Source organism: Syngnathus scovelli, chromosome 7, assembly GCF_024217435.2.
Source record: "Syngnathus scovelli strain Florida chromosome 7, RoL_Ssco_1.2, whole genome shotgun sequence".
Taxonomy (NCBI): Eukaryota; Metazoa; Chordata; class Actinopteri; order Syngnathiformes; family Syngnathidae; genus Syngnathus; species Syngnathus scovelli.
This window is the reverse complement of record NC_090853.1, coordinates 3,528,716-3,554,589: the sequence shown is the minus strand read 5'-3', so window position 1 is coordinate 3,554,589 and position 25,874 is coordinate 3,528,716. Positions and strand designations below refer to the sequence as shown.

The following is a 25,874-nucleotide window of genomic DNA, read 5'->3' as shown; positions in this document are numbered from 1 at the left end:
ACATCAATCTGTCAGACATTCGCTTCTAAACGTGTGAGCAGTTTAACACCTTGCATCACAATGGAAGAAAAAAAAAATCTTTTTTACAGTAGGCCTACAGATAGAACAAAATTGGTGGTGCAACTCTGCAAGGCTGGACATCTTGATGGAAATGTAAAAGTTGAAAATACAACTGAAATGTACTTATAAAATGGACTTTAAATTATGGATGACCTTGTGGAGAAACTGAGGACATTGCCCGCAACGAGACAGAAAGTGGAAGGCGCGTGCTGAATGTGGCGGCATGTTTGGCGGTGTCACAAGAAAGGATGCTACATCAACTCCAGCTGTGCCCCAAAGGGCTTCACGGAGGAGGCGGCACAGCAGGGGTCAGGGGTCGGGAGGCTAATTGGTCACCACTGCGACCCCGAGACTCATCTTTGACGCGCTAACACTTGCGCACGACACGGAGCTCTTCCATCATCACGCCTCCTCTTTTCTTGTTGCTGCTGTTGTGCTGATTCATAATGATGCCTGCACAGTCATGGAGATGAGAGTGGTCGCCATGGTAACGCTTTGGAGCACCACCTACAGTGTTGTCGACGAAACTCTTTTTGCCATATTATTTTTTGACATCTATAAGTGTCTAGCTAGCTAGCTAGGTCCTAGCTAGCTGATGGTGAAGTGATGAAGTGTTGTCATTCATCGTCATTGCCATAAATCAGCACAGAAGCTAAAGTCAGTGGAGATGCCAGTTAGCATTTAAGCTACATGAGTTGTGATGATGAGAACTTTTCCGAACAGATGCGTGCAAGACCCCCTTTGTAGCTGACAGGAGAAAAAGTTTACACAAAAAAAGGGCCTGCTCAGATCTTTGCAGACTTCCTGGGTGTGAAAATCAAAGGCCTCATTGAAAAGCAAATTGAGCAACATCAGGGGATTACAAGACTGAGCCCTGTGGGATGCCAGGCTGCAGGTCACAACGGGGATACAAGGACATGCTGTGTGGAGATACTTGGGCTAGGGGGGAGGCGTCACACTGCACCAGGGACAACTTCAACCCCAACTGAGGGCTTTATGGCGAGTCATCAGATTTAGCCGCCCACTCTCTACACACATGATGAACAGGAAGTCTGCCATTTTGGTTGTACAGAAAATGCAAAAACATTCAATAAGAAACGCAAAAAATATGCAAAATTAAAAAAAAAAGATAGCTATAAAAAATAATTTCTAAAGCATTAAATTGAAATCAAAGCATTAAAAAAAAAAAAAATCATGGTCAAGCAAAATAACGACAAGGACCCATTAATATTCACTTTGAAAAAACTTTACTCAAAATATCAACATTGCCTCAGCACATATAAATAATGATTTAGGATTGATTTCAGTTTTATACAAAAATAATACATTAAGAGGAGAATAAAATCACACACACGCATGCACACGCACAATGTGGGTATGAGTGAGCGTCCCCTGGATCGGACGGCAGTGAGCACATGCACCTCATAACAGTCAAGAAAGCGTCAAAGCGCTACCAACATCATGACCTAATGTTTCCATGGGAATGTCTAATACTGTTGGGTGTCGGGACCCCCCCTTCCTCCCCCACCCTTGAATTCCAGTGAGCTGCTGTCACAAAATGAAAGGAGTGGTCGTTTCTCAACCTGGGGGGGGTCCAAGTTTATCATCAACAATATTTATATCACAACATGGGTGATGAGGAGAAAATTCTTGTCTACTTTGGCCTTTTTCCTTCTTCTTGCAGGCAGCGTTAAGCAAAAAAAAAAAAAAAAAAATGACGCTTGTGCAAGTTGTTGGTGCTGTCACTCACGTAGTGCATACAGTATATGTACTGTATATATAAATTTTCTCATCGTCCTGCTCTGAATCTTTGCATAGTCCTCTGAAGATTGTCAACAAACAAAAATCACAGTATGTACACACACACAGACACACAAGTGAGCTCCAAACAGGAAGACTTTGTGGTGGCGATAATAACGCCAGATCAACAAGCATCGGTCGGGATTGTCGTGCAGTCCAAAGGCGTGATTTGTTTTCCTTGTGCGGTCACTTTGAAATAAAAAAAAAGTGAATGGACCTTTTCAGAATGTTTGTAAACAACAGGCGCCAAGGTTACTTCCGGGTGGCAGAAAGTAAGTGACTATCGATTACCTGAACTTTGAACATAACCATCGTTGGCTTTGAGGAAGACGTCTTCTCGCAGATATATATAAAAATGTTTTCTTGGGTTATCGTTAACAGCACCAGTTGCCAAAAAGAACCACGAAAATGAAAAGTTTGACCCTCCGTGGTATCTAAAATCCTGAGCTCCTGGCTGGCTTAGAGTGCCTCGTTGAGGGCCATAAGTGCACGCGCATCACAGAGGAAAAAGTGAAGAGGATAGGCCAGCCTTTAAATATGTCGGACTAATATTTGTTTTCTTAGTATTCATATCCTATTTATTTTATCGGTCACTAACCGGTAATCATAATTTCAGATATGCATTATTGCTGGTGTCTGTGGAAAATATACTTTATAATCATATTTGAGAAGCAAAAAAAAAAAAAATTATGATTGAAGCCATTTCCTCTTTTCTTCAAATTCATGTCAACTAGCTAGTAGTTCCATCTTCTGCCATCCGAAAGTATGTGCGACGTCACAGTGAAAAGGATTTACGCAATCTTTGAGGCCCTGATCGTCGCCTGGCAGGCACTGTGGTCCACGCTCTGGTCCGTTCTGCCATACGGTCGTCACAAGGTTTTGGTTGCTCCCCCCCCTCCCCGCCCGATTCGTCATCCGTCGCCAAGGTGACGGGCAAGCGGGTAGTGTGGAAAAAAAAAAAAAAAAGAAGAAGGAAAAAATGCACTGGGGTTGCCGGGCAGCGGGGGAGGTTAGGTGGACACGCTCTCACCACGCTTGAAGAGGACACTGTGGAAGAAAAACAGCAGACATGAGATAAAAAGTTGGGTAAAGGTTTACAAACCGAGGCTCAGGGGCACAAAATGGCTCCCGATTATTTTTGATGGATGCAACAAGGCTGGAACCTGGATTCAAACTACATCTCACTCAAAGCAAAGCATCTGTAGTTTTACTCGAATCCACAATGCGAGTACTTTTACCACACACCTGACCAAATAGAAAGAGTCTGTTTGAGATTGTTTGTGGAATTTATTTGGACCCGACTGGCGGCGCAAACAGATGATAGCAAGCTGACCCGCAGGGCAAAGTGGTCAGCGTCAGGTGCAATAATGGAGGCTTTGTGGGTAAACAGGGAGTGTTGTTAAAAAAAAAAAAAAAGTGTCGTGAGAAGAGGCCTGGATAAAGAAAACCCTGATAAGGAAAGACCTGGGAGGGCCCACCAGTTAATTGTTGTATAAATAAATAACATGTCAGCCAGTATAGAAAAGTGCTTGATTGAACATCGAATATTTTCATGACAGGGAAATCCACATAAGTGTATATATAGTTTTTTTTTTATCACAGCCCAATTTTTTTTTTCCAATCCTGGCTCCCTTTTGATATTTGTTCCTAAATTGGATAGGATGCTAAGCAGTGATCTGAAGCTACTTTCCTTTGCCCTCCCTCCCTTCCTTCCCATCTGTCACGCCGTGTGGAGCCATCAGCGTTGGGCCTCGCTCAGCGTGGGAAATTAAGCGTGTGAACGCACCGACGACATTTCAGTCCACGGGCAGAAAGGGGAAGAGGTGCAGTGAAAACTTCAAACCGTTCTATTTTTTCTATTTACTACTTGACACTATTTTTGTATGCTTCCAATTTGTTTAAAAAGCGTGTCGATGTGTTTAAAGCACCGAATGGACCCCCCCCCCCATCTACTGTAGCATGACACCAAGCTGGATTAGGAGCCTCATTTCCTCACGCCATCAATCAAGGTGCGTTCAGCTCCAAGGAACGGGGACGCACATTGGACAGGAAATGGAAGGATGGAGGAGTATATTTGTGTGTGTGTGTGTATTTAATTGACTAATAAAACAAAGTATTTACCCAGGAAAGACCCCCGAGTTGCACCATCTTGTTTACCGGAGCATCCTAATGTGTGACAGGAAGTCAACAAGTCAACACGCCATCAGATGAAAACACTGTGTGTGTGTGTTGTGTAAAGAAGATGATGACTGAGAAATTAAAGAAAATGTTGAGCGAAAAAAAAAAAAAAAAAAGAAGAAGATCATTACAAAAATATGTCTATTATTGAAATGAAGCGAACGTGACGTGATGCGTTTTTGGACTGACCGTTTTGCTGATGCTGTTGGCGTCCGTCACCACCATGGCCGACGGGAAACGCGACGGGTGTGAATATTGCGGCGGCTCCTGCTTGTGTGAGTACACTGAAAAAAGAAAGCTTCCGTTTAGAATGAATGGGGGGGGGGGAAATATATAATTAGAAATGTGGTTACTGACTGTGCGAGTGCGTGACGGCGGCCATGAACGGCTGCTGGCTCATGTGATTGGGCGAATGCTGCATGAGGCTCTGCTGGTGAGGACTGTGAAGCTGCTGCGAGAACTGAACGGGCTGAAGGGCCGCCAGGCTGCCTGCCACGCTGTTGATCACCGGCACCGACTGAGACTGCGACGTGTTCAAACCTGAAGACAAAAAGTTTGACTTTCAAGTCAAGGTGGTGACGGCAAATGTACGTCGTGGTTGTTTGGGCGTACTTTGCGCGATGGCCATGACTCCAGAAAGCGGCATGATGAGGTTTTGCGTCTGCTGATGGCTGTGATGGGAACTGTGGATGTTGGTCAGCGTGCTCACTGGAGGGAGGCCGCCGCCTGAACCCGAAATCTGAAACCATAATGTAACATTAGAACTTCTATTTTGCACTGTTGAAACACAAAAGAGATTTAAAAAAAAAAAAAATGTATTTGCAAATATACTGTGGTGTCCCTAATGGTGTGTTCACTGACTTCATGTTCAAATTCTTTTATGAAAAGGGCGTGTATGTATGCTTGGGCAACAACACCCACATTCACAAACTCAAACAGTGATAAGGAACAAAAGGTGGCTTTAAAAACATTTAGGATAAAAAAATATTTGCAGACATTTTTGTTATTCTGGCATATTTGTACGTGTGATTTCAAATGTGTTGTTGAAAGCTGTGTTGCATCTTTTTAGCATTCCCTTGTCACAAGGTAAACATTTGAACAAGGCACAGTGGAGAACCAACAAAAAAAAAAAACATAAACGCATACGTCATTTATCTGTCGGAGTGGCGTTTAATCGATGAGGACAGAACGTTTCTTTGTCTGCCGAGGGACCGACATGGCAGTATAATGTGCTAATTGTGCTAAAACACGGAGTGGCTCTTATCTAATCTGAGGGCCGCAATGTCAGAGGTGCGGCCACCCAGGTGTGCTCACTCACCATCTTGGCGTCGGGTGACAGCAGACTGTGGCTGGGGTCCAGTACGCCCGGCGATACCTGCTGGAGCACCGACTGGCTGGTGGCCAGGCCGCTGCTAAGGTGGTGGCTAATGCTAGTGGACGACGTCACCTCGCCAGGGCCTTGGCTGTAGCGCACTAAAAAACAAACAAAATAAAACATACATAAAGTTAAGGGGAGCTTTCTTCGAGTAAACAAATAAGTTTGTAGGAGCCTATGGAATTGAACAACAAATATTATTAAGTGTTAGCTAACTCGCTAATGTCACTGCTAATTTAGATCTTTCGGATTGATTTACATAAAGCGTTTTTTGAACATGAGAATTTCTTTGTGACAAGAAAAACTGTTGACAAACGTCTGGTGAATGTCTTTACGACCGTTTGCGACCTTGAACGAACTCTGACGAAAATAAATCAACATTAAGGCTGTGCGCAAACACTCGCCAACGTTCTGCGCTCGGCGAGATACGAGCTTTAGTCCGACAGAGCAAACAAACACAATGCCCCCGTTGCCCCGGTCCCTGCTATCTAACTCGTTCGGCCAAGGCCGTCTAGCGTGACGACATGCGCTCCTCCTCACCGCCGCGCCATAAGTTAAGCTAGGCTAAGCTAATGCGGTGGAATGCTAGGCGGCCACGCTGACTGACAGTCGACTGTTTGACGATGCAAGGACCCCGCTGTGATATCAACAGAGTCAACATTACACAATTACAAGCAATGTCAAACACATTCTTATCCACACACACACTCGTGCGTGCACACACACACACTGTTTGCGCTCCAAATCTCCCATCTTCCTCTGTCCATGACCCAGGTGTGACAGCGGAAAGACTAACTTTACACATTAGTAAATACTTTTTTCCCTTTACCTAAGTATCGGCGTTGAATTAGTTCTTTTTCTACATACGACTGTAATTTCACAACCTCTGATTTCGAAAAATTGACTTCAGTTTGTGATGTACAGTGACATGACAGTATGGCGTAGCATTTAGCGTGCAGCTTGCAATGTTTGCCCAACGCTGCACTAACTGCTAATTGTGTTGACTGAGCTTAATTAAGTCATCAGTCTTGTTTTTAGGGGTTGACAGTGAGGTGTGAATCTACACAAATATGGTCACTTCATTTGCCCACAACTTAGCAACCAAATGCTGAACAGGGGGGGCATGCTAACGTTTTTTCAGGAGTTCCTCACGTTAATATCCATGGGCTGCTTATTAGCATCACTGGACAGAAAAAAATACAGCACGATATGTGATAACAAATTATTTCCCACACCCCCGATTACGCCTTTCTTGAATCCAAATGAGTCAGCACACCATCTAAGCACATGGTGGACCACCTCAGGCTAACTCGAGGACAAGGCAGCATTGAGAAAAGGAAGAAGTCCGACGGAGGAGACCCAGGGGGTCCGTCATCTACAGGCCGGACATCGTGAGGGCAGCTAAAGTATATTTAGCAGAATGTGTCTCTCAAGTTGGCTCCCAGCATTTGGAGTTATGACCGGCTCCGAACAAAGCGGGCCTGAATGGTCTCCTGATACTTGAAGAGGACCAGATAACTGCCCTTTTATGAGCGCCCTTCCATTGTGTGCCGAGCGGGGGTCAGCGGTCCAATGGAGTGCTTTATTGTCCCACCGTCGTGTTTACAAGGCCCGGCCGAGGTTTGCGGGGGCCTCCAGTATGTCCGCTCAGACAATATGAAGTCGGACACTGATTTGACGTTTGGACGCTTAATAGTCCTCGTGTTGTGTTGTCTTTACATCACAATGAAATCCTCCCGTTGTGTTAACTCATAACTGGGCAGGATGATACGACCTTCAAATGAGTCAGTGTTGGTCCAAAATCTCTCTGGCTAGAACATCTTTGAAGGACCACTGCAAATGGCCGAAGCGAGAGGAGAGTTCTTTTGTCCGACCCACTGATGAACTCTCGGGCGTGAGTGAAGGTGCGGCAAAGAAAGGGGAGGGGCTGGGTGTGGGGGGGCATCTCTCACCCCTCTTCTAAGGGGCTCATCAGTCCTATCCGGCCCAAAAAGAGCCAATACCCCAGTGGACAGCTCCTGCTGCTCCAAGTCTGCAACCAGCCTCTGCAGCCCATAAAGGTAAAAAGGGGTTGGGAGGGGGTGTAAAATGTGACCCCCACTCCTTGAGGGACCAGCAGAGATAAATGAACCTAGTTTGCAGTCATCTAATACAGCAGACAATGGGGCTCCCCGCCGAGGAAGGGTATAGTCCGAGCAGCTCCTTATCAAAGGCCTGGGAGATGTAGTAGCGGAGGATTTTAATTGTCCATTAAGCTCGCATAATACAGGCCGTGCCCCAGCAACGCAATGAGACACCCCGCCGGGACATTATGGCCCGACACTGAAAAACAGCTGATGCCGTCGGGAGGGATGCCAGCAGGACACCTTGTAAGCGGCCAGCTGAGAGCCAGGCCCGACGTGGAGGTCAACGCCTGGTCAGGTGAGCCCGGCGACCACAACAACCCAAGCTGGACATTGATCCGGGGAGTCAATAGCGACAATTAGCTCCTCCCCTTATTTAATCATGTATAAATATACACACAAGTAGATAATGTGAAATATGTGAGTTTGCTGATATGGTGGATATTTTTGGCTAATGTTAGCATCTATACCTTAGCGACAATTCAGTTAGCATTGTGATGTAACAATTATGACAGGGTGGCCATGTTGACATCTAATTGCGCACGTAATTTGCATTTTACAAATTCGATTAAAATCGATTTGGGTGACAAACTTGTTATTTTCCGGCCATATCGCTCCGCCCGACAAGGAGAAAAGAAGGTAAATAGACGGCCGAGCGACCGGTTTATCAAAAAGGTAAAAGAGCAAAGCCAAGGCAAACAGTTTGTTTTCCCTCGTGTTCGGACATGAGTGGACACAATAAGTCGCTCGCCACCACTTTTATGGAGGCTGAGTGATGGCGCGGCGGATAAAGCTAACAGCTTTGTTGTTATGTCGTATACACGCCAGGTAGACTTGGTCAACACCAATCACTCGCAAGGCAAACACCTGCGTCGGGGTGAAATGGTCACGGCGGTACGGTGACCGCCTTTCCTCGCGGCTCAACGCGGAAGTGGCACCGCCGCCGCCCGCCCTCTCCCCGAAAGCGTCCCGCTGACCCCGGGCCGACCCCGAGCCCGTCACAGGACGGCCGCCCTTTGTGTCCTCTCTGCCCGGCGCGCTGACTTTGGAGTGGAGATTGCAGGTACAATGCGGATTGTTCTCAGTGTGTTGTCAGAGATCCGAATGACAATGGCATTTGCTCAGCACCACTCACTGGTGGTCATTGATCACTCGTCTGTCTTTCTCTCGCTCTGTAATCGCATCAACGCGTGCGGCCTCGTCAAACAACAGCTCTCGGACCTGCTTGCGACCATTCATTTTAATGTTTTTTTACAACTGGTCCAATTCATTTATTTTACCGTTACTTATTTATGATATTATATTGTTTCATTTCATTTATTAATTGGTATTTTAATAACTGCACAATTATTTAAAGATTATTTTTCACAAATATAAACAAATTTATTTAATATAAATAAACACTTTTTAATTCCACATTTACAAATTCTGCCTAGCAACAAGGTCTAATGTGACCCAGGAAAACAAATTGAGGAATTCAGCAATATTATTATTATTTTATATCCAATATAGAGTTGTTTATAATAACTAAAGAGCTTCTGTTTCTTCTAATAAGAACTGTAATTTTTCAAGGAAGCAGTTAGCAGGAAAATGACCCGCCATTTTTTTTTTTTAACCATAAAATGCAAATTATCTTACTTGGAGGTGATGCGCTGGTCTGCGGGTGGTGCGGTGAGCCATGGGACAGCAGCGGGTTGATGCTGTGCGTGGTCGGCGTGCTGTAGGCGTCCATGGCCAGCTTCTGCCTGAACGCTTCTTCCTTGCGTCGATTGGCGAACCAGTTGTACACCCGCACCTCCGTCACCAGGTTGGAGCCCAGACCTTGAGCTTTGGATGGCGACACCCCCCTCTGGAGGCACTCAGCTCTAGGGGAATATCCACGGTGATTAGGATGGCTCAGAATTTTTGCACATCGTACATAACGGCGGTCGTAGAGGTACCACTGTTTTAAATCAAGGTGTAGTTCCAGTTTTGACCTATAGGGGCAGTCCATTATTTTGCACCACTATTGCAGAAATTTGTTTGTTTTCTTATTCCAGTTTGATTCTTTTTTTTACTGAGTTGACCCACAAAATGTCCATGTCTGAACAGCCTAACATTTTTCCTCGTTTGGGACATTTCCAGGGGTTCTTCAAAGAGGAACTTTCCTCAACTCGTGAATCTAAGCTCAGGGAATCTGTATTTTGGGGCTGAATTAAATTCTACTACTCCGATGTGTACAAGGAAGTGGACCAACCTGTTGCACTCCTCTACCAGCGCCTCCCTCTCCTCCTTGCTGGGGTTCTTTTGCCTCTCGTAGGCTTGGTAGAGGATCTGTTGCGAGGCGGGCCCCCATTTGAAACGATTACGTCTCATTTTCTTGGAGGAGGGTTCGCCGCCGGTGTCATCGCCGCCGCCGGGCTGACCCATGCCCTGACCGGACGGGTTGAACTCTGGGAAAAAAAACACCGGATCCTGATTGCCTTTGTCTGTCATATTGCTGCCAGAACCTTGCACAGCCTGGTTGAACTCTGTGGAAATAAGAAGAAGCACACATGCACTTGTTATGATGGCCCCGATGGCTTTGCGCAATATTTGTCAAGACACTCAAGAAACACTCCAAGACAATCCAATGGCATGTGACAACACACTCGAGCAGGGCTGGTTAACCTTTGACCTATGAGAGCAGTAGGTGCCGATGGGGGCATCTTGTCATGATGAACACGTGTGCCAAATTTGGTGCTAAATATGACGTACTGGGGGTTTAAATTATATTAAATAAAGCCATCTTAAAATATATCCACACAAACGCTGATAATAAACGTTAGCAATGAAGAATTGTGGGCAAAGGTTGCCCACCCCTGCTGTGCAAAAGTCTTGGGTCAAGCTCACATGTGCCAGTGCCATGTGGGCGAATTTTTTCTCTTTCGTCTGGTGACTTACGTCTGAGGATCTCCCGCTGCTTGCGCACGTACCAAGTGTAGAGGGCGGCGCGCTTCTGGGTCTTCATGGGCGTGCCCTTGTTCAGGTGCTGTGAGAGGTGCGACTGATTGAGGCCTGTGATGTCCACCACTTCGCGTTGTGGAATGTTGTGCTGCTGCATGTAACCTTTGATCATACGGGCTGCGCGCCATGGATCCTCCCTATAAAAAAAAAAAAAAAAACAAGTTTAACTCTGCAACACAAAAACATCACACTACACTCCGTGACTAGTTTTCATTTTTGGCATATTCGAAACAAATCACTGTCAAAGTGTGGTATGAGTACCACTGGTGTTGTGCTGGTGCCCTCTAGTGGTAGGAGAATTCATCTCTGCTCAAGTACAGTTTAGTTATATTTAACTTTTAAGTTCATTACTAGAGCCTGAGCAAGACTATTTTTTAGGCTGGTGATGATTAATTGGCCAATTAATGAATACAAAATTGTCATCTCTTTTAATTGGGGGAAATTTGGTGTCGAAAGTTTGAGAACCAGTGACCTACATAACCTCAACCACCCTCCCCACCCCCGAAAATGGACCAATCAGAGATTTTTGCACATCTGTGTATCAGAATCCACTTTTTGTATCCATAGTTTTTATTACTAAGATCACGACGTCCCTCTGACCTGTTTGTCGGAGCTATATAACTTGGGGGGGGGGGGGGGGGGGGGGGGGGGGGTGAGGCCATTCTATCACTGCAGCTTGAATAGGCTGCTGTAAATATTTTCAAAAGGTGCGTTTAAGGGCCGCATGGAAAACTTTGAACTTTACAGAACAGCATTGGATTGGAAAACACCTGAAATTTCACATTCTGCTTTAAAATTTTGACAAAATGCGTCACGTCGGCTAATTGTCGTTAGAAATACGTAAAATAGCAACAACAAGAATAAACTGTTATGATAAAGATTTCTCACTGAATATTGGCAGCCATTTTGTGAATCAGTAATTTCCATTACAAGCATTTCAATATACAGAAAGAATCACAGCACTAAAGCAATGCAATTAATTAAATAAACAACTTATTAAGTCATTTGGAAGGTAATTTTAACTCCGTTAAGAACGAAAAACAACACGCGTGCTTGTGTTTGTTTTGAGAATGTGGAGCCCCGCGTGTGGAAGTGTGAGAGATGTTAGTATATAACTTTTTTTTGACAATGAATAACCCGATTCCCATTGAAGCCTAATCGCAACACTGTGTATCTTCCAGTTGATGATTTATAGAATAAAATTAATAAGAAGTCCACGCGCTCGCTCGCTCGCAGGTTCCACGTGGTTTTGACTTGCTGCCGTTGGTGCTGCTCGGATAATTTTCTCCTTCGGCACCGCTACAATCGCGAAAAATCCGTTTAATTTTTTTTCTAAATAATTATTAATAATATTGTTTCTGTACACCTTTTTATAATACGTCTTAATTCGTTTAATTCGAGGTGGTAAGTATACATTATTATTTCGTTGTGTCTAGTTGAAGTAGTAAAAATAGCGTTTTTTTTTTAACGCTTCCCATTCGACTTTTTTATTATCATTGCAAGGTGGAAAGTAAAAATTACCATTTTATTATTTTTATTATTATTAATCGTAGTAGTAGTAGACCATGTTTAAGCTACTGTTACCTAACGCTTCACCTTCAACTTCCCTTTTTAACCTTGCGAGGCCGAAAGTATAGAAAATATTCTTATCTTATTAGTAGTAGTATTAATATCAGTTGTATCGATAGTAGTAGTTGTTGTAGTAGTAATAGTAGTTTTATTATTACTGTAGGCCGATATATTTTTCCACATTTTTTTCTTAACACTGTCTTCAACTTCCATTTTGTTACGCTCGAGAGATGTCGTTAAAATATATTTTTTTAATTATTTAGTAGTAGTATTAGTGGCAATAGCATGAAATAGTAGTACAGTATAGTAGGGGTCTCCTTTATATTTTTTCTGTTATTTTTTATCATTGCAGGATGTAAATGATAAACTGTTATTATTCATGTTGAAAATGAATATTATTTGATATACTAAATGACGTGTCCAGTTTCTGTACTGCGGGAGCGTGACCTAGATAAACTTGTCACTTTTGAAACAATTCCAAAAGTTAAACGGATTACTCTATATAGTGCGTGATTGCTCGGAGCCACGTTCGCCCATTTTCGTTACTTTTCTCCAAAATAACATCAATAATGAAGTGAACGGAGAAGTGCCGAGTGACTCACGCCAACATGCGGTCGACCTCGGCGCGCTGCTCGGCGGCCTCCTCGGTGTTGAGGGACTGCAGCTCCTTGAGGATGGGCGGCGTGTCGAAGTCGTCGCCGTCCTCCGAGCCCTCGTCGCCGGACAGTTTGGTGGCCGCTTTCCCGATGCCGTTAGTCAGTGTGTGGAACACCGGCTTGGCGTCGCATGACTCGCCGTTTGTGTTGTTTTTGTGGCGCGGAGACAGCGGTGATTGCAGCCTTTCCAACTTCACCCCGAAGCCCCCGGCCGGGTTAGGGTCCATGTCGTCCAGCGCCTGGATCAGGACCTCCCTGGTGAGCCCTGAATCCAGCAGTGCGCTCAGGAGCTCGTGCTGCAGGGACGTCAGCTTGGACACCATGTTGGAGAACATCAAAAAAATAATGGCAAAAAAAAAAAAGAAAAAAAAGAAGTGTATAGGTTCCGTTCGGGCTCTTCGGTCCAGCTGACACCTGTTCTAGGGCGAGGAGGATGGATCTACTTTGCCATGATGCTGCCGCCTTGCTCCAGGGATATAAAAGATGCTAATGAGGGGGCCGGCTGATGGGGGGCCTTAATATGTAAATGCAACTCAAGAAGAAGAAGAAGAAGATGAAGACGAGGAAGGTAAGAAGTAGAAAAAAGAATAGGGAGGAGGTGGAGGCCCTCTCCGGGCCTGAGGTGTTTACACTGCCAGGCTGCTGCAGCTTTTATTGGTTCCGCTTATCAGAGACGCGACTTTGCTGGACTTTGGACGGCTTATTGTGAGTCATAAAAAGAGAGAGCATTCGGCGGCACACTTTGCCAGCAAGCTCCGTGCGCGTGCAAGGAGCTCCTCTCTTCGGCACCATCTGAAGAATCACAATCAATCGGAATCTTGTTGCTATCAAATTGCTGATATCTCGAAATATATCTGAACTTTTATAAATGTGTAAAAATGAAGAGATTATGAAAGAGAATTTACACTTTTGCCATTTAAGTGTTTTTGTCATTTCTAATTAAACGCCATTTTTTTCTATTCCTAACTAATTTCATTTTTTGACATGTTTATACTTTCGACATGAAATTGTTCACATTTAATTATAATTATTTACATATATATATTTTTTTATTTGTGTCACTTTAGGAACAGTGACCCAATTCCAGGGTGACAGAATGACATTTTGTTTTTGTTTTAATTGCTATCAATTATCAAAACAGGTCAGACGGGTCAATAAAATTGCAAGCACCAGTTGCTACAGAAACAAACATTTATCTTGCTCTTTCTACCAATACATCTATTATTCTATTTTTGTTTGCATGACAAACAAACTGGAAACACGTTACATCCCACAACTGCAGGTTAACTAAGTACCGGCTGGATGTAGTATCAATATGGTTGATCATTAGTAATACTGCGTGGATGCTTTGTTGTGAATTATCTGCTAAATTAGCCACCTTACACGTAAACATCAGGTGATAAATGGGCCGTGATGTTGATGGCGGCTGCAAAAAAAAAATCCATTGTATTGTTCTGCACCTTCAAGGACCTAACGGCATGTTCTCTTATCTGCCGCTATTGTTGTTGTTGTAATATAAAATTGCAGACGCACACCTGAGCCGCCCTTTGCTCCACCATTAAGAACGACAAAATCAACCCTTGCTAGATCACACTATTTTTTTGTCAATTCCATTTCTTGATGAGTTTTTACAGTGTAAAAGAAAGTCTAAATGTAGAATTTCTCACCTTTGGTGTAGTACCGCGTTGTGCCACAACATGCTGGGCAGCACTGAGTTGGCCTGGAAGAGATGCAGTGCAATTAAGTGCAAAAAGAAGAAGCTGAGATTGTTTCTTTCAGTTATGGCTCTCATGTTTGGGGCTGAAAAAGACAAAACAGGACAGTGGCGTGGATGCCGAGTAAACGCAAAAGCCACCTTGATATTTTTTTTTTTGTAAAGGGAGAATTTATGATACATGTTGAGCGTATATGAAATTGTCTTTAGTGTTACATTTTGTGTTTTAAGCATGACTCAGAGGCCAGGAGGTCAGACAGAAAGAAGCCAAGAAACACAGACGCCCCTTAGGATAACACACACACACACTTTCTCAAGTCTCCACGATGTAAAAATCCATCAACCATTAACAGCAAATAATAACAAAAATCTGGAAAAAGTTGATCCAGTACACAGAGGAGCATCCCGCCCTGTTGTGAAAGCGACCTGCGCACTGGAGCGAATCTCAGAACATCCAATGCTCAACACACGCTCACCTGTTTACGTAAACCGTTCTTTATTATTTTTGGGACCAGTCGATCGACTCGTGTTTTCATATTCAATATTGCGAACTTGGCTCAGTAGCTCCTTTATTTTTTTCTTAAAGTGCATCACCTGTAGCTTGACGTACGGTAGCAACAAAAATGTTGGTAGGCACGTCGCGCATGATTGGACCCATAAAAAAAAAGTCTCGGGAAACAGTCCCCAAGTATTTTGTCAAACACCGATCAGGAATTATTGTTCTGATTTACTGTAAGAGGCAGAATAAAGGCAAGCAGGTGGCATGGACATGTTCCAATAACCTCTTGCAACCTTTTTTTCTGTCCGTCTGTGGCTCGCAAGCCGCGTGGGTGCAAGAAGCGGAACATTGGGAGCGTTAGCGAGCTCCAAAGGGCAAGGGCTACATCGCGTGTGCGTGAGATTCAGGAAGCAGCGGCCATGCAGCGTTCCGCACAGTGAGTCGGACCTTAGCCTCAACCTGAACTCTCTGAACACCCCCCCATGCCCCCCCCCCCTCCACCACCTTGGCCCTAATGATCCTGTGTATTTAATATAGCTGTAAAAAATATTTATCTTAAAACTTTATTTATTATTCAGTTTTCTAAGCATTTATTTATGGCTGTAATTGAGAGCTATTTTTTCGATATTGTCATAAAAAACACTTTATTGACATTGCTCATGGAAACATTTGTTCGTATGAGTGGACGTTTTACCTTTTAATCATCCAACTTGAACACAGATTTTTTTTTTCTCCTTTCTTGCCTCCAGGAATCAAAGAAAGTTTCTGTTGTCCACTCACTCAGCCACACAACAGGGAGTGGCGGCCAGGGAACAGATTCCTGCAAGGAGAGAACGTCTCGTAAAAGTCAAAGATAAGACCCGATCGTACAAAAACCCAATTAATCATGCAAATCATGCGGCGGCCATTTTGTAATGTTATAAAAGCGCCGTGATTGCATCACGGTTTTTCGACACTGGCAGCAACTTTGATCCCAGACAGGCTCACGAGATTGAATCACCAGGTTGTCTCCACCAATCAGAAGATCACCAAGTGGGTCAAGAGAAATGATCACGTTTTCACCGTTTTCTATTTCCTACAAAAAAATATATCATAAATAGCTATTTATGCCAGTGGTGTAGAGTAACGGGCAAATCAATTAAATGTCCTTCTCAAGAAGAAAAAAATCAGTGACCAAATCAAGTCAGATTTTGCAACATGAAATGTGCTAGTTCATGACCCACAAAAAAAGTCGTAAGAACTCAGACCTGAAAAGACACAGGAAGTCCACCATTTTGATTTGAAACTGCCACTCATACGAGAGAATTTTTATTCTTTGGAGGAAAGTGATGGAGGAGGTTGGCATCCAAGTGCCCCTCCCGATTCCTAAACATGACCCGCTGGTGATCTTTGGCTACGCTGAGGCCCGAGGCGACCAATCTCGTGGGCTGCGACGTGTGCGCTCTGTCAACACAGCAAAGTGTGTGTGTCTGTATGTGTAGATTGGAATCAGGCCCAAGACTTGAAAGTCACTCGGATGTGTTTGCTCTGCACAAAGTGTGTGTATGTGCGTGTGTGTGTGTGTAGCCAAGGATTGAGCGTTTCCTGCTCTTTTCTTTTCTTAAATTGAGTCACATTGTAGCAGCTTTGAACACTCTGAGTCATGACACTGAAAAATACATGTCCTGAGAGCATATGTACATTCTCATCGCTCTCATTCTGCCAACTAAATTGCCTTTTGGGGGATTTTTTTTTTTTTCTAAAGCAGGAAATGGCCAAAATAACATTAAAATGGCAGCTTCAAAACAAAACGGCAAGTTTTCGGGGGTGATATTTTTTTCGGGGGGAATGACAAAACCAAGGTCAAGTGTAAACATCATAAAGGAACAACTGCTAAGTATAGTAAAATCAATATTGTATGTTTAGGAGATGTGCACACAACGAGCGACCAATTTTATAAGGAGACTCGACCCTCTTGAGTTGCATGACTCTGGCAATGCTAAGCTAACGTCAATGCTTTGATGGGAGCGTTGCCCCTGCCAACATGGCTGGCAGGTTAGCCTGCTCTCAACTGTACTACTGGAACGAAAAGATTTTGACAGTTACTCTACAAAAGGTCATTTGGAGTAGACTGGACAGCGTTTTAAATTGACGGCAGCTAGCACTATGCTAGCACCATTATCCCCCACCAGGACCCCCAGTCGTCCCAAACTTCGTCACTCTCTCTTGCACGCAGGCCGCTGGTCAATATTGACTCAGGGATGGAAGCGAGAAGCACTTTGTCACACTGCCATTTCGCTGCTTTGGTTTCACTGTGACCAGACGCATTGCTATGGCGGGACATGACATTAGGTACACCTGCGTTCATGCCCTCGAAATGAAACTGGGTCACATTTAACAATTGAGCTACTGAGAACTAGAGGGGGGGCTAGAGTTAGTGGTAGTAGTTCTCACTGGTTGAATATTGTGAGGGCTTAAACTTGTGTGCTCTAGTTTTCACAAAAGGTAAAATATGCAAATACCATAAAATAAATCCATTTAAAATGATTTTTAAAACATCTTTACAATATAACATACATTGAAAATTGTAAAAACTAAAATTAAATTACAAAACATTTATTATTTCTTTGGAATAATGAAATTGAAAATAGGAAAATATTATTTAAATCAATTAATAAAACCATACATTGGTTCCAGCCTTTTTTATAATTATCATATTTTTTTAAAATAATTTATTCATATGATAATAACACCACATCATTTTTTTCAACTGGTCAAATAAAGGAGGGATTTCCAAAAAGGGATGCAAGTAGCATTCAAATGTGTTGCTAGGTAACCTATTTGTGAAGTTCAACATTTGCATGCAGATGGTAAAGCTGTCATAAGATCACACTTTGCATAGTTGTGTGCTGGTCCTAGTGGAGTGGGACTACAGAAACGGCACAGTCCTCTTTTGTTAGAACTTAGTAGCCTTTTGGATGGCTCGTTTGCTGAACTCACTGCTGCCCCCTCGTGTACCGCAGGGAACAAACACTTGCACGATCCAATGACATGTTCCATTATTTTACTTGATTTTTAATATTTTCTAGGATTTTTGTTATTATTATTATTATTATTAGTGGCAGCAGTAGTGCTAGTACTAGTTATAGTAATTGTTTACAGTTTTACTATCAGTATTCATGTGTTTAATTAATTTTTATTATATACAGGCTTAGTAAACATGGCCCATACAGTCAACATTTTAAATGAAATAATTAGTAATACATAATAGAATTTTAAAAATTAAGAATTAATCAGTGCTGAACTTATATGAAATAAAACCAAATGCATAAAAATATAATTTATATGTATATTGCATTTTAAAAAATTATTCACATATTTTCCATATACACTTGAACTTTTTTATGATCTAATTAACAAATGAGGTAGCCCCAAAAAAATCAAATGTGGCCCAACAGTTCAAAAGTTCGCACACTCAACAAAGAGAAGATTTAAAGTCTCATAATATGATGAAAAATATGACAAAAGTTCAAGTCAAATGTTGAGCGTCCTTCAGAATGCAATGTTTGTCCAGAGCATTCCATGTGTGGCGGCTCGCTAGCGTGGTGCTAACATGGCGCTAACGGCATGCGAGCATGCGACTGCATTAATGAGCCGCTATAAGTCTTCGACTCTTAGCGGTCGAGGAAGTCGTGCAGGTAATGACTTTTCTCACAAAGAAAAACACGAGTAGCATGAGGAAGGAAGCAGGGGGGGGTCCTAAAAATCCAATTGCTCAGAATTTAATTTTGGACCCTTTAAGATGAATCAAATTGGATATTAATACTGGATCATACCTACTTGCACTTTTAACCACATCTGAGGTTTTGTCATCACCTTCGGTTTCATAGGTTGGATCCCAGTCAGTATAATCTGAAAGAAAAAAAACAAAGTCGGATCAGGCGAAGAAAAATTCAGACGTCAAATCAATCAATATTAGTTCACCCGAGCTAAATGGCAATTTATTTTTGGAGTCTCCTATCAATCTCTGCAGCTCACTTTCAGGGATGTTGACAGAGCAAAAAAAAGAAAATGGCCGATTTTAATTGACGAATTAAATCAGATGGCAAATGAATCGGTCGGTCCCTATTTTAATATTCAGGAACAGTTTTTCTAAATCACTGTTTCGTCTCAGATTGTTTCTGTTATCTTTTTCTCTCACTACCACTTGTAGTGTGCGCAGAAAGCAATCTCGGGCATATTTCATGGCCTCGCTTAAATTTACGAGCAAAACGTCTCTTTTTATTTTGTCCCATAAAATGTCCAATAAGCAGAGAAATGTGACGGTCGACCTTTAGTGTGTGGAGATTATTCTTTCTGTCAGCCATTGGTGTGACAAGACGCAGTAGCAGGTTATCTCAAGTAGCAGCCTAGCCTCTTTGTTTTTTTATTTCCGTCTTTCTAGTTCGCTGTTGACAGTTAATATATAACCCGGCCGCGGAGGAATCAGCACATTTCCTCTTTGTCGTACGCAGATCGATTCCACCCAGCGTTGTCATTGTCAATAGATTTCGGATGATCGGAGATCATAAAGACGTATATTCACTTGGACGTGTCGGACATGTTTTTGTTAAAAATGGACCTCTTAAATCAACATTTGTGCGTTTTAAATTGAAGTCCTTCTCGAGCTGACTCAATTTTGGCCTGGTGCCACCTAATGTGCAAGCCGCAGTTATCTATTATTTCATGAGTGAAGACGGATGGCTTCACACTCGGTGGACCGCGACGTCTGTCCTGTCCCGTCCCGGTGTGGCATCTAAAAGCAACCTCGTCCTCACGTTCTCCCTCTCAAATCACTGCGATGCAGTCAAGTGTCTGTTACTCTTTAAACGGACATTTGGCGACACTCACCGATATTGGCGACTGCTCAAAGTTTAATTTTTTGCGGGGTGTGGAGACCATGAAGGTGATGATGGACCAGCCGGCGACAACTGGATGAGGAAGATAAGCGGTTCAGTTGTGAGGGATCAACAAAATGATCTGCTAACAAATTTTTAAATCACCTTCACAGTTTGGGGTTAACACAGCGGCACGCCACACAAAAGCCTGAAAAAGAAGCACAAACTTTTTCAATAATCTTGAAAAAGGGCAGTGAATATTTGTTTGACAACATTCTACGACAAAAACCTGAATAGTGAAAACGAGCTAAGTCATGACAGCCTAAAAATGAAGCGCCCATCTAAAAATTTAGGCCTGGCACCTTTCCTCTAGTGGACTCTGTCCTTCAGCTTCCACGCTCCTCTGCTCATCCTGAAAATTAATTCACATGCACATCTCTGAGTGGCACAAAAGCACATTAAGCCCCAGCCCCCAAGTTCGGGAGGCATCCTCTTGGAAAAAAAGAAAAAAAAACATCCCACTGAAGCTTGCTGGCAAAACATCGGTTTGACCTTTGCCTCCTTGGTTGTGTTCCCACCATCGCGCTGCTTGTTGGTTTAGCTCAAGGATGGGGAAGCGTCACCCTAAAGTCCTGAGTGGAGAGTAGAAAAAAATATTAGGTGGGACTCCATTCACAAGAGTATCACGCATATGTTGCTTGGATTTAAATTTAAAGGGAGGAAGAAAAATCTGTAAAAATTTACTCATAAATGGCTAGTTCAAGCCAAGATGCCTTTTAAATTTAAAATTCTTGATTTTTTTTTGTGGTTCTACTCATGTCAACCAAAATTCATGTTGCTATTTAATAAGTTTACAAATTTCTTAGCAATTAGACAAAATATCATGCCTACAGAGAATCATCAAACCCTAAAATGACCACCAAAACGAAAAATGGCCAGATTTGATGCTGCCAACAGGTTCCAAAGGCTGAATTTTCAAAAACTATACAAACGAGTCATTAGCTCTGGTGTCCATGGCTTTTTCTCAGCGTGTCATTTGTTGCTACGGGCTGGTGGGGAAGACTTATTGGTTGGAGGTTTCGCAAGACTGGCTGCTTTGTGGAGGACAGAGAAACTATAATTGGGGGGCCATTAGGCGGCTTGGCCAGGGCCACTCATGCAAAGCCAGTTTGTAGATTGAGAACTCGGTGACTGCACAGTCCAGGTCGCCTACCTGTGTGACTTACCCCTTGCGTGACCCTCCCAACACAACACATACCTTCTCGTGTCCTTTGTCTTTAAATAAACCTTGACTAGAGTCAGGGACAGACTAAAAAGCAATCAAATAAAAAAGTCGCTTTTATGGCACTTGGGGGGGGGCAATCTATAGGTCATCATTTACCTGTCTGACACCACCTGTCGAGCTATGTCACGAACTTTAAGGGTTATTTTCAATTTGTTTATTTCAAACTCCAGGTTTATAAAATTCTAAATTAAAATACATATGACGTTAGAGGGTATGATAGAAGAGCGTTACAACTTGGGCATGAATTAATTTTTTATTTAATTTTTAATGAACTAATTTTTAAAAACAAGCTAGCTAGCGGTTTAATTGGACCCTGCCATTTATTTTTCAATTCCGGGGTGGAGGAAATGGTTGATTATGGCATTTCCATTTATTTCAATGGGGAAAGTTAATTTCAGATACAAATGATGGTTACGGAATGAATGAAACCACCCAAGTCAAAGTCGACCTGTATAGTGAGTGGATAGTTTGAAACTCGGCTGCAGTGAAGGTCCAAAGGTACAAAAGGGACTTCCTTTCATAGGGCCGCCATCTTTTTATGGTTTTAGACGATAGCACGAATAGCACGTTACAAACATGTCAACATATGAAGTTCATTCTACCGGATTACATCGCTCAAACCATAATTTGTGTTTGTTTTCTTCCGTAGTGCGTTGGATGTCAAAGACATGAGTTAAAGTGTTCCTCACCGCATTCTTACAAAAGTTTTATTATCCGAGCCAAACCCTTTATGGTCCATCACCTCATCGCCTCGTAATCTCATCATCTCGTAATCCCGCTGCTGTCAAGGATAAAAATCATCCGCTAATCATAAACACATGATTTATACAAGCACTCAAACTCAGCAAAAGTAATTGAGTAGAACTATGGATACTAATGTAAAAGGAAAAATTGGTATTTACAAAAGTAAAAAAAACAAAATTGTCAATTATAAACCAAGAATTAGCCAGCATTGAATGAACTTTTACGCTACTAAATTTCCATAGCTTTGCTAACAAAACCTAAATAGTTATTCAAACTGCCACTAGGTGGCGTCAGAGCAATATTTTTATATTAGATATAGACAGCCAGAGATTGAAGGGCCATAATCAGCCGATTTAATCGTCGATTCATCGATTAGGCCTTAGAACACATTATAATTGTATATTTTGACGGAAGTCCTCTATTCATTTGAAGGGAAAAATTTATCGGGATGTTCTGGAACCAAAACAAAAATGAGCAAGCAAACATTCTGCTTGTTTATTCCTAACTGTCCTCTAGTTCTGGAATGACCCACTCGCTTATGCTTTAGTGTCTCAGGAACGACCTGAAAGTCAACAAAATATTGCAACAATGCAAATGTCTCCCAAGCCGAAGGCCTTTGCTTCCTTTTCTAATCTTCTGAATGGCTCCATTAATGAGCCTAATGGCATGTGAGCGATACCGCACCTGAGCGAAACTGCACGGGGTGACCGCCTCACAGACTTGCTCCATGGTGCAGCAAAGCAGACCGGGGTAGGGAGGTTGGGAGGGCGTCATTTATGAAGCATGTCTCAACCCCCTCCCCTCCCCTCAGGGTGCCCTACACGCAAGGACAACTGACACACACAGACACACACATTAATTTATAACAGGGCGACCATTAACCTTTAAGTGAGATTTGTATTAAGTCTTTCAAGTATAACTAACAAAATAATGCATTTGTATTTCAGCATACTGCAATACTGTGATAACATTGTAAAAATTTCATGACAGTGGGCAGCTACTTAAAAAATAAAGCTTTTTTGAGGCATGATGTCAAAGTTGGGCATTGGCTGTTTCATCTATCAAAATCTTGATGTTGGATTGCTTTATGTCAATCATGAAAATTGTTGGAGATCCCTGGATTAAATTTAGTAAATTTTATTTTTTGAGAGCAATTATTGTGCATTACAGTCATTCAACAAAATCCATGAGGCTTTTTTTTTATAAATTATTAGATTTTTTTGTGGACCCGATATTGTATATATTATATTTACTACTTGCGTAAAATGTGTAAAGTCTTACCACTCTTTACCTCAGGAATGAGTGGTGAGGGACAAGGCTGCCATCTTGTGGTCAGAATATTGAACTATATAATTTGCTAGTTTTCAGTGGAAACAATGACAACACAATTGAAGAAATTATAAGTTAATTTTTTTTTTTTTATTGGCGTCTTCTATGCTGTTTTGTTTTAGCAACAGCTAACTGTAAATGGTGAGTGACTGTTCTCAAGGCGGACGCGCTTTGTGCATACAGCAGCTTCAATATTTACAACAACGACGCCAACAACAACATTCCGGGGGGAAACAATCCGTAAAGGAACAGGAAGACTTCCTTTGTGTAAAGAAAAATCACAGTTGAAGCTAATGTTTAGCTTGTGTTAGCGCTGCCGTTGGAATTTGGATGCAATGACCGACATAGAGTCAAAAACATTTTAAACAAAAACTCTTCTTCCACATTATATCCAATATGTGGTGCATCTTTGCATACAAAATGAAAGTCAACGTTACCCGTTTAAGAAAACGCGCAGAAACATAAAATGGAAACAAGTCAGGCAACAGGCTAATTCAACAGCGGTGATTGTTTGTGGCGACAAAAGCGCTTGAGATCACAGTTTCACATTGTGGGGAAAGTAGTAGCACAAATTCAAAAGTTAGGTCTCTTCTGCCAAATTAACAAATCGCACTAATTGTTCACATGGAGCGATGTTTTAATACAACAAAGATATAACTCATTTTTTCTACGATTGTGTTTATCCACAACCTTCAAAAGACTGGAAAAAAAATTACTGTATACTGGTAAGGTTTTTTAATTAACAAATTGGTGCAAATCGTAATAATTTTTGACAAGATGACGACAATGAAAAAAATGTTACCGATTATGTTAAAGCGACAAAAGTCAAAGGAAATCGATGGACATAATATACAAAATTGGAGCAGATTTATATTGATTATTAAATAAGTTAACGAGAATCTTTATGAGAATGATCCGCCAATTTAGTAGCAGACATTCAAACTAACATTTCTCATTTAAATTTAAAAAAATAATGCTCTTACTTGGTCAAAATAAATAAGCTGTAATTGTTAAGATTTCATCAAATTAAACTCAATTAGCCCAAATCAATGTTTCAATATGAATATTTGTGATAGCAAAATTCAAAGAAACCTAAAAAGAAAATATTTTCGCTATCTTCAACTAAATTGGAGGATTGTCGTTAACTGTTATGATGTGATAATATTTTGTAAGCATTTTTAGCAAAAATTAAAAGTATGATTTGCATTGGACTGGCAACCGATAAGTCATCTCACAAAGACGTAGTACGTACGAAATAAAGTTGTCGCCCATGCAGTGCCGCATCATTACGTTATGTTGTCATTATTCGAAAACGAGATGCGTTTGCCTCACATAGCTTCGAGAAGCAAGAACATAACTAAAAGAGGGAGAGGAAAAAAAGGATAGGACAAGTCTCAGCCCGACTTGAAGAGCAAGATGGCGACTTGGCCCAAGTAGAAGTAGATGAAATGTTTGGTCTCGTGAGTCACGTAGCTGCCGAAGTTCCGACCCACGATACAGTGCCAAGTGGGGTTGTATTTCTTGTCGAATTCCTGACAAAACATCGAAAGATGAGCGTGAGCAACAATCGCGAGGGTGGACAGTTATTAAATATAATTATAGGTGCTATGATAGTGAGTTTATTTTTTATTCCATTTTGTTTTACGTACTATCATATCGTCTAATTTTATTTTATTCAGTGATTCGCTAACTAGCTATTCCGCTAGCTATTTTATTTGATTTAATTTTTCCAAAATGTGATTCTGCAACTTCCCGGTCACCTTCTTGATGTAGGCTGCGATGTCTTTCTCGATGTTGTACTTCTCCATGGCCTGCGTGGCGCAGTCCACGGCGTCCTGCTGCATGTCCTCAGACATGTCTGCGTTCTTGATGACAGCCTTCCTGTCAGTCATGACGATGGAGACGATGAAGAAAAAGCAGGAGGAAGAGGAGGATGGAACCTGCGAGAGTGAGGAAGAGGGACCACATACGTTATGACGTAGTGGAAGTCAACGTACGCACATAAATGACCTGTCAATCAAACGCAAGACGAATTATTAGCACCGTCGAGCTAAACATGTAGCCTAGCTAATAATGTAGCCGAAAGAGGCGTTATTGCGTTTTAGAACTTTTTTTTAAAAAGCGTCACAGACATGACTTGGGGAAACTTGATACAGGTGGAGTGACATTACTTCGCTAAATCAATCCTGAAGAGAAGCACATTCGGTAGTCGCCATTTTCAAACATTCATTATTTACGTATCTCACGAGTTACACGTTTTAGACATGGAAAATGATAACGTCAAATATTAAACATTCAATTGAGACTAGCCCTATAAATTAATGAAAATATTAGCTTACCTGTGTTTGAGACAAAGGAAAACGAAGCGTTCCAAATGTGAATATAGGTGGCCAAGTTGTTCAAGACGTTGTTTTAATTGCTGTTTAGGTTTATTGCTTTATAAAGCACGCTTGAGCTTGTTGTAGAAAGGTATGTTTGTGCTTCACTTTCGCTTGCTCCGATGACCCGCCCCGCCTCTCCGTCGCTGGTCGTGGCTTCCTATTGGCCAGTCACCGCCTCCCCGCGCTGTGCAGGCGTTTTCCATCAGCCACTCTATGCCGGCATCTTATTTCGTCCCACAATGCAACATTCACCCGTGGCGTAGACAATAATTTCTTCCCTTTTTAAAATATTGTGATAATTTACACTTAAATCTTTTCAA

At 42.2% G+C, this 25,874-nt stretch overlaps 2 protein-coding genes across 3 annotated transcripts; both read right to left on the bottom strand.

Moving 5' to 3' along the window:
- Positions 1-1,290: 1,290 nt before the first annotated feature.
- On the bottom strand, positions 1,291-22,854 carry hnf1ba (HNF1 homeobox Ba). Of its 2 annotated transcripts, none has more exons than XM_049724863.2 (17): positions 22,529-22,854; positions 20,178-20,447; positions 19,981-20,023; positions 19,829-19,908; positions 18,779-18,850; positions 15,654-15,779; positions 14,414-14,466; positions 12,693-13,538; positions 10,459-10,658; positions 9,773-10,046; positions 9,175-9,401; positions 5,357-5,511; positions 4,651-4,777; positions 4,396-4,578; positions 4,228-4,322; positions 3,982-4,026; positions 1,291-2,907 (listed from the first exon to the last, which is right to left on the bottom strand). In XM_049724863.2, exons 8-17 carry the CDS (start codon positions 13,079-13,081, stop codon positions 2,887-2,889), a joined length of 1,716 nt encoding a protein of 571 aa, XP_049580820.1. In that variant the 5' UTR covers positions 13,082-13,538; positions 14,414-14,466; positions 15,654-15,779; positions 18,779-18,850; positions 19,829-19,908; positions 19,981-20,023; positions 20,178-20,447; positions 22,529-22,854; the 3' UTR covers positions 1,291-2,886. The 2 variants fall into 2 exon arrangements, with proteins under 2 accessions (XP_049580820.1, XP_049580821.1); XM_049724864.2 differs by having other exon boundaries at positions 9,773-9,968.
- A 678-nt stretch (positions 22,855-23,532) lies between these two features.
- Positions 23,533-25,697, bottom strand: dynll2a (dynein, light chain, LC8-type 2a). Its single transcript, XM_049724867.2, has 3 exons — positions 25,513-25,697; positions 24,934-25,113; positions 23,533-24,705 (listed from the first exon to the last, which is right to left on the bottom strand). Exons 2-3 carry the CDS (start codon positions 25,063-25,065, stop codon positions 24,568-24,570), a joined length of 270 nt encoding a protein of 89 aa, XP_049580824.1. The 5' UTR covers positions 25,066-25,113; positions 25,513-25,697; the 3' UTR covers positions 23,533-24,567.
- Between the last annotated feature and the right edge of the window lie 177 nt (positions 25,698-25,874).

Coding starts and splice junctions, on each gene's coding strand:
- hnf1ba (XM_049724863.2), bottom strand. CDS start 13,081: ATGTTCTCCAACATGGTGTCCAAGCTGACGTCCCTGCAGCACGAGCTC. Junction 4,778..5,356: donor TGTCACCCGACGCCAAGATG/GTGAGTGAGCAC, acceptor TTATGGTTTCAG/ATTTCGGGTTCAGGCGGCGG. Junction 4,323..4,395: donor CGCCGTCACGCACTCGCACA/GTCAGTAACCAC, acceptor TTCTTTTTTCAG/TGTACTCACACAAGCAGGAG.
- dynll2a (XM_049724867.2), bottom strand. CDS start 25,065: ATGACTGACAGGAAGGCTGTCATCAAGAACGCAGACATGTCTGAGGAC. Junction 24,706..24,933: donor TCGCAGCCTACATCAAGAAG/GTGACCGGGAAG, acceptor ATGTTTTGTCAG/GAATTCGACAAGAAATACAA.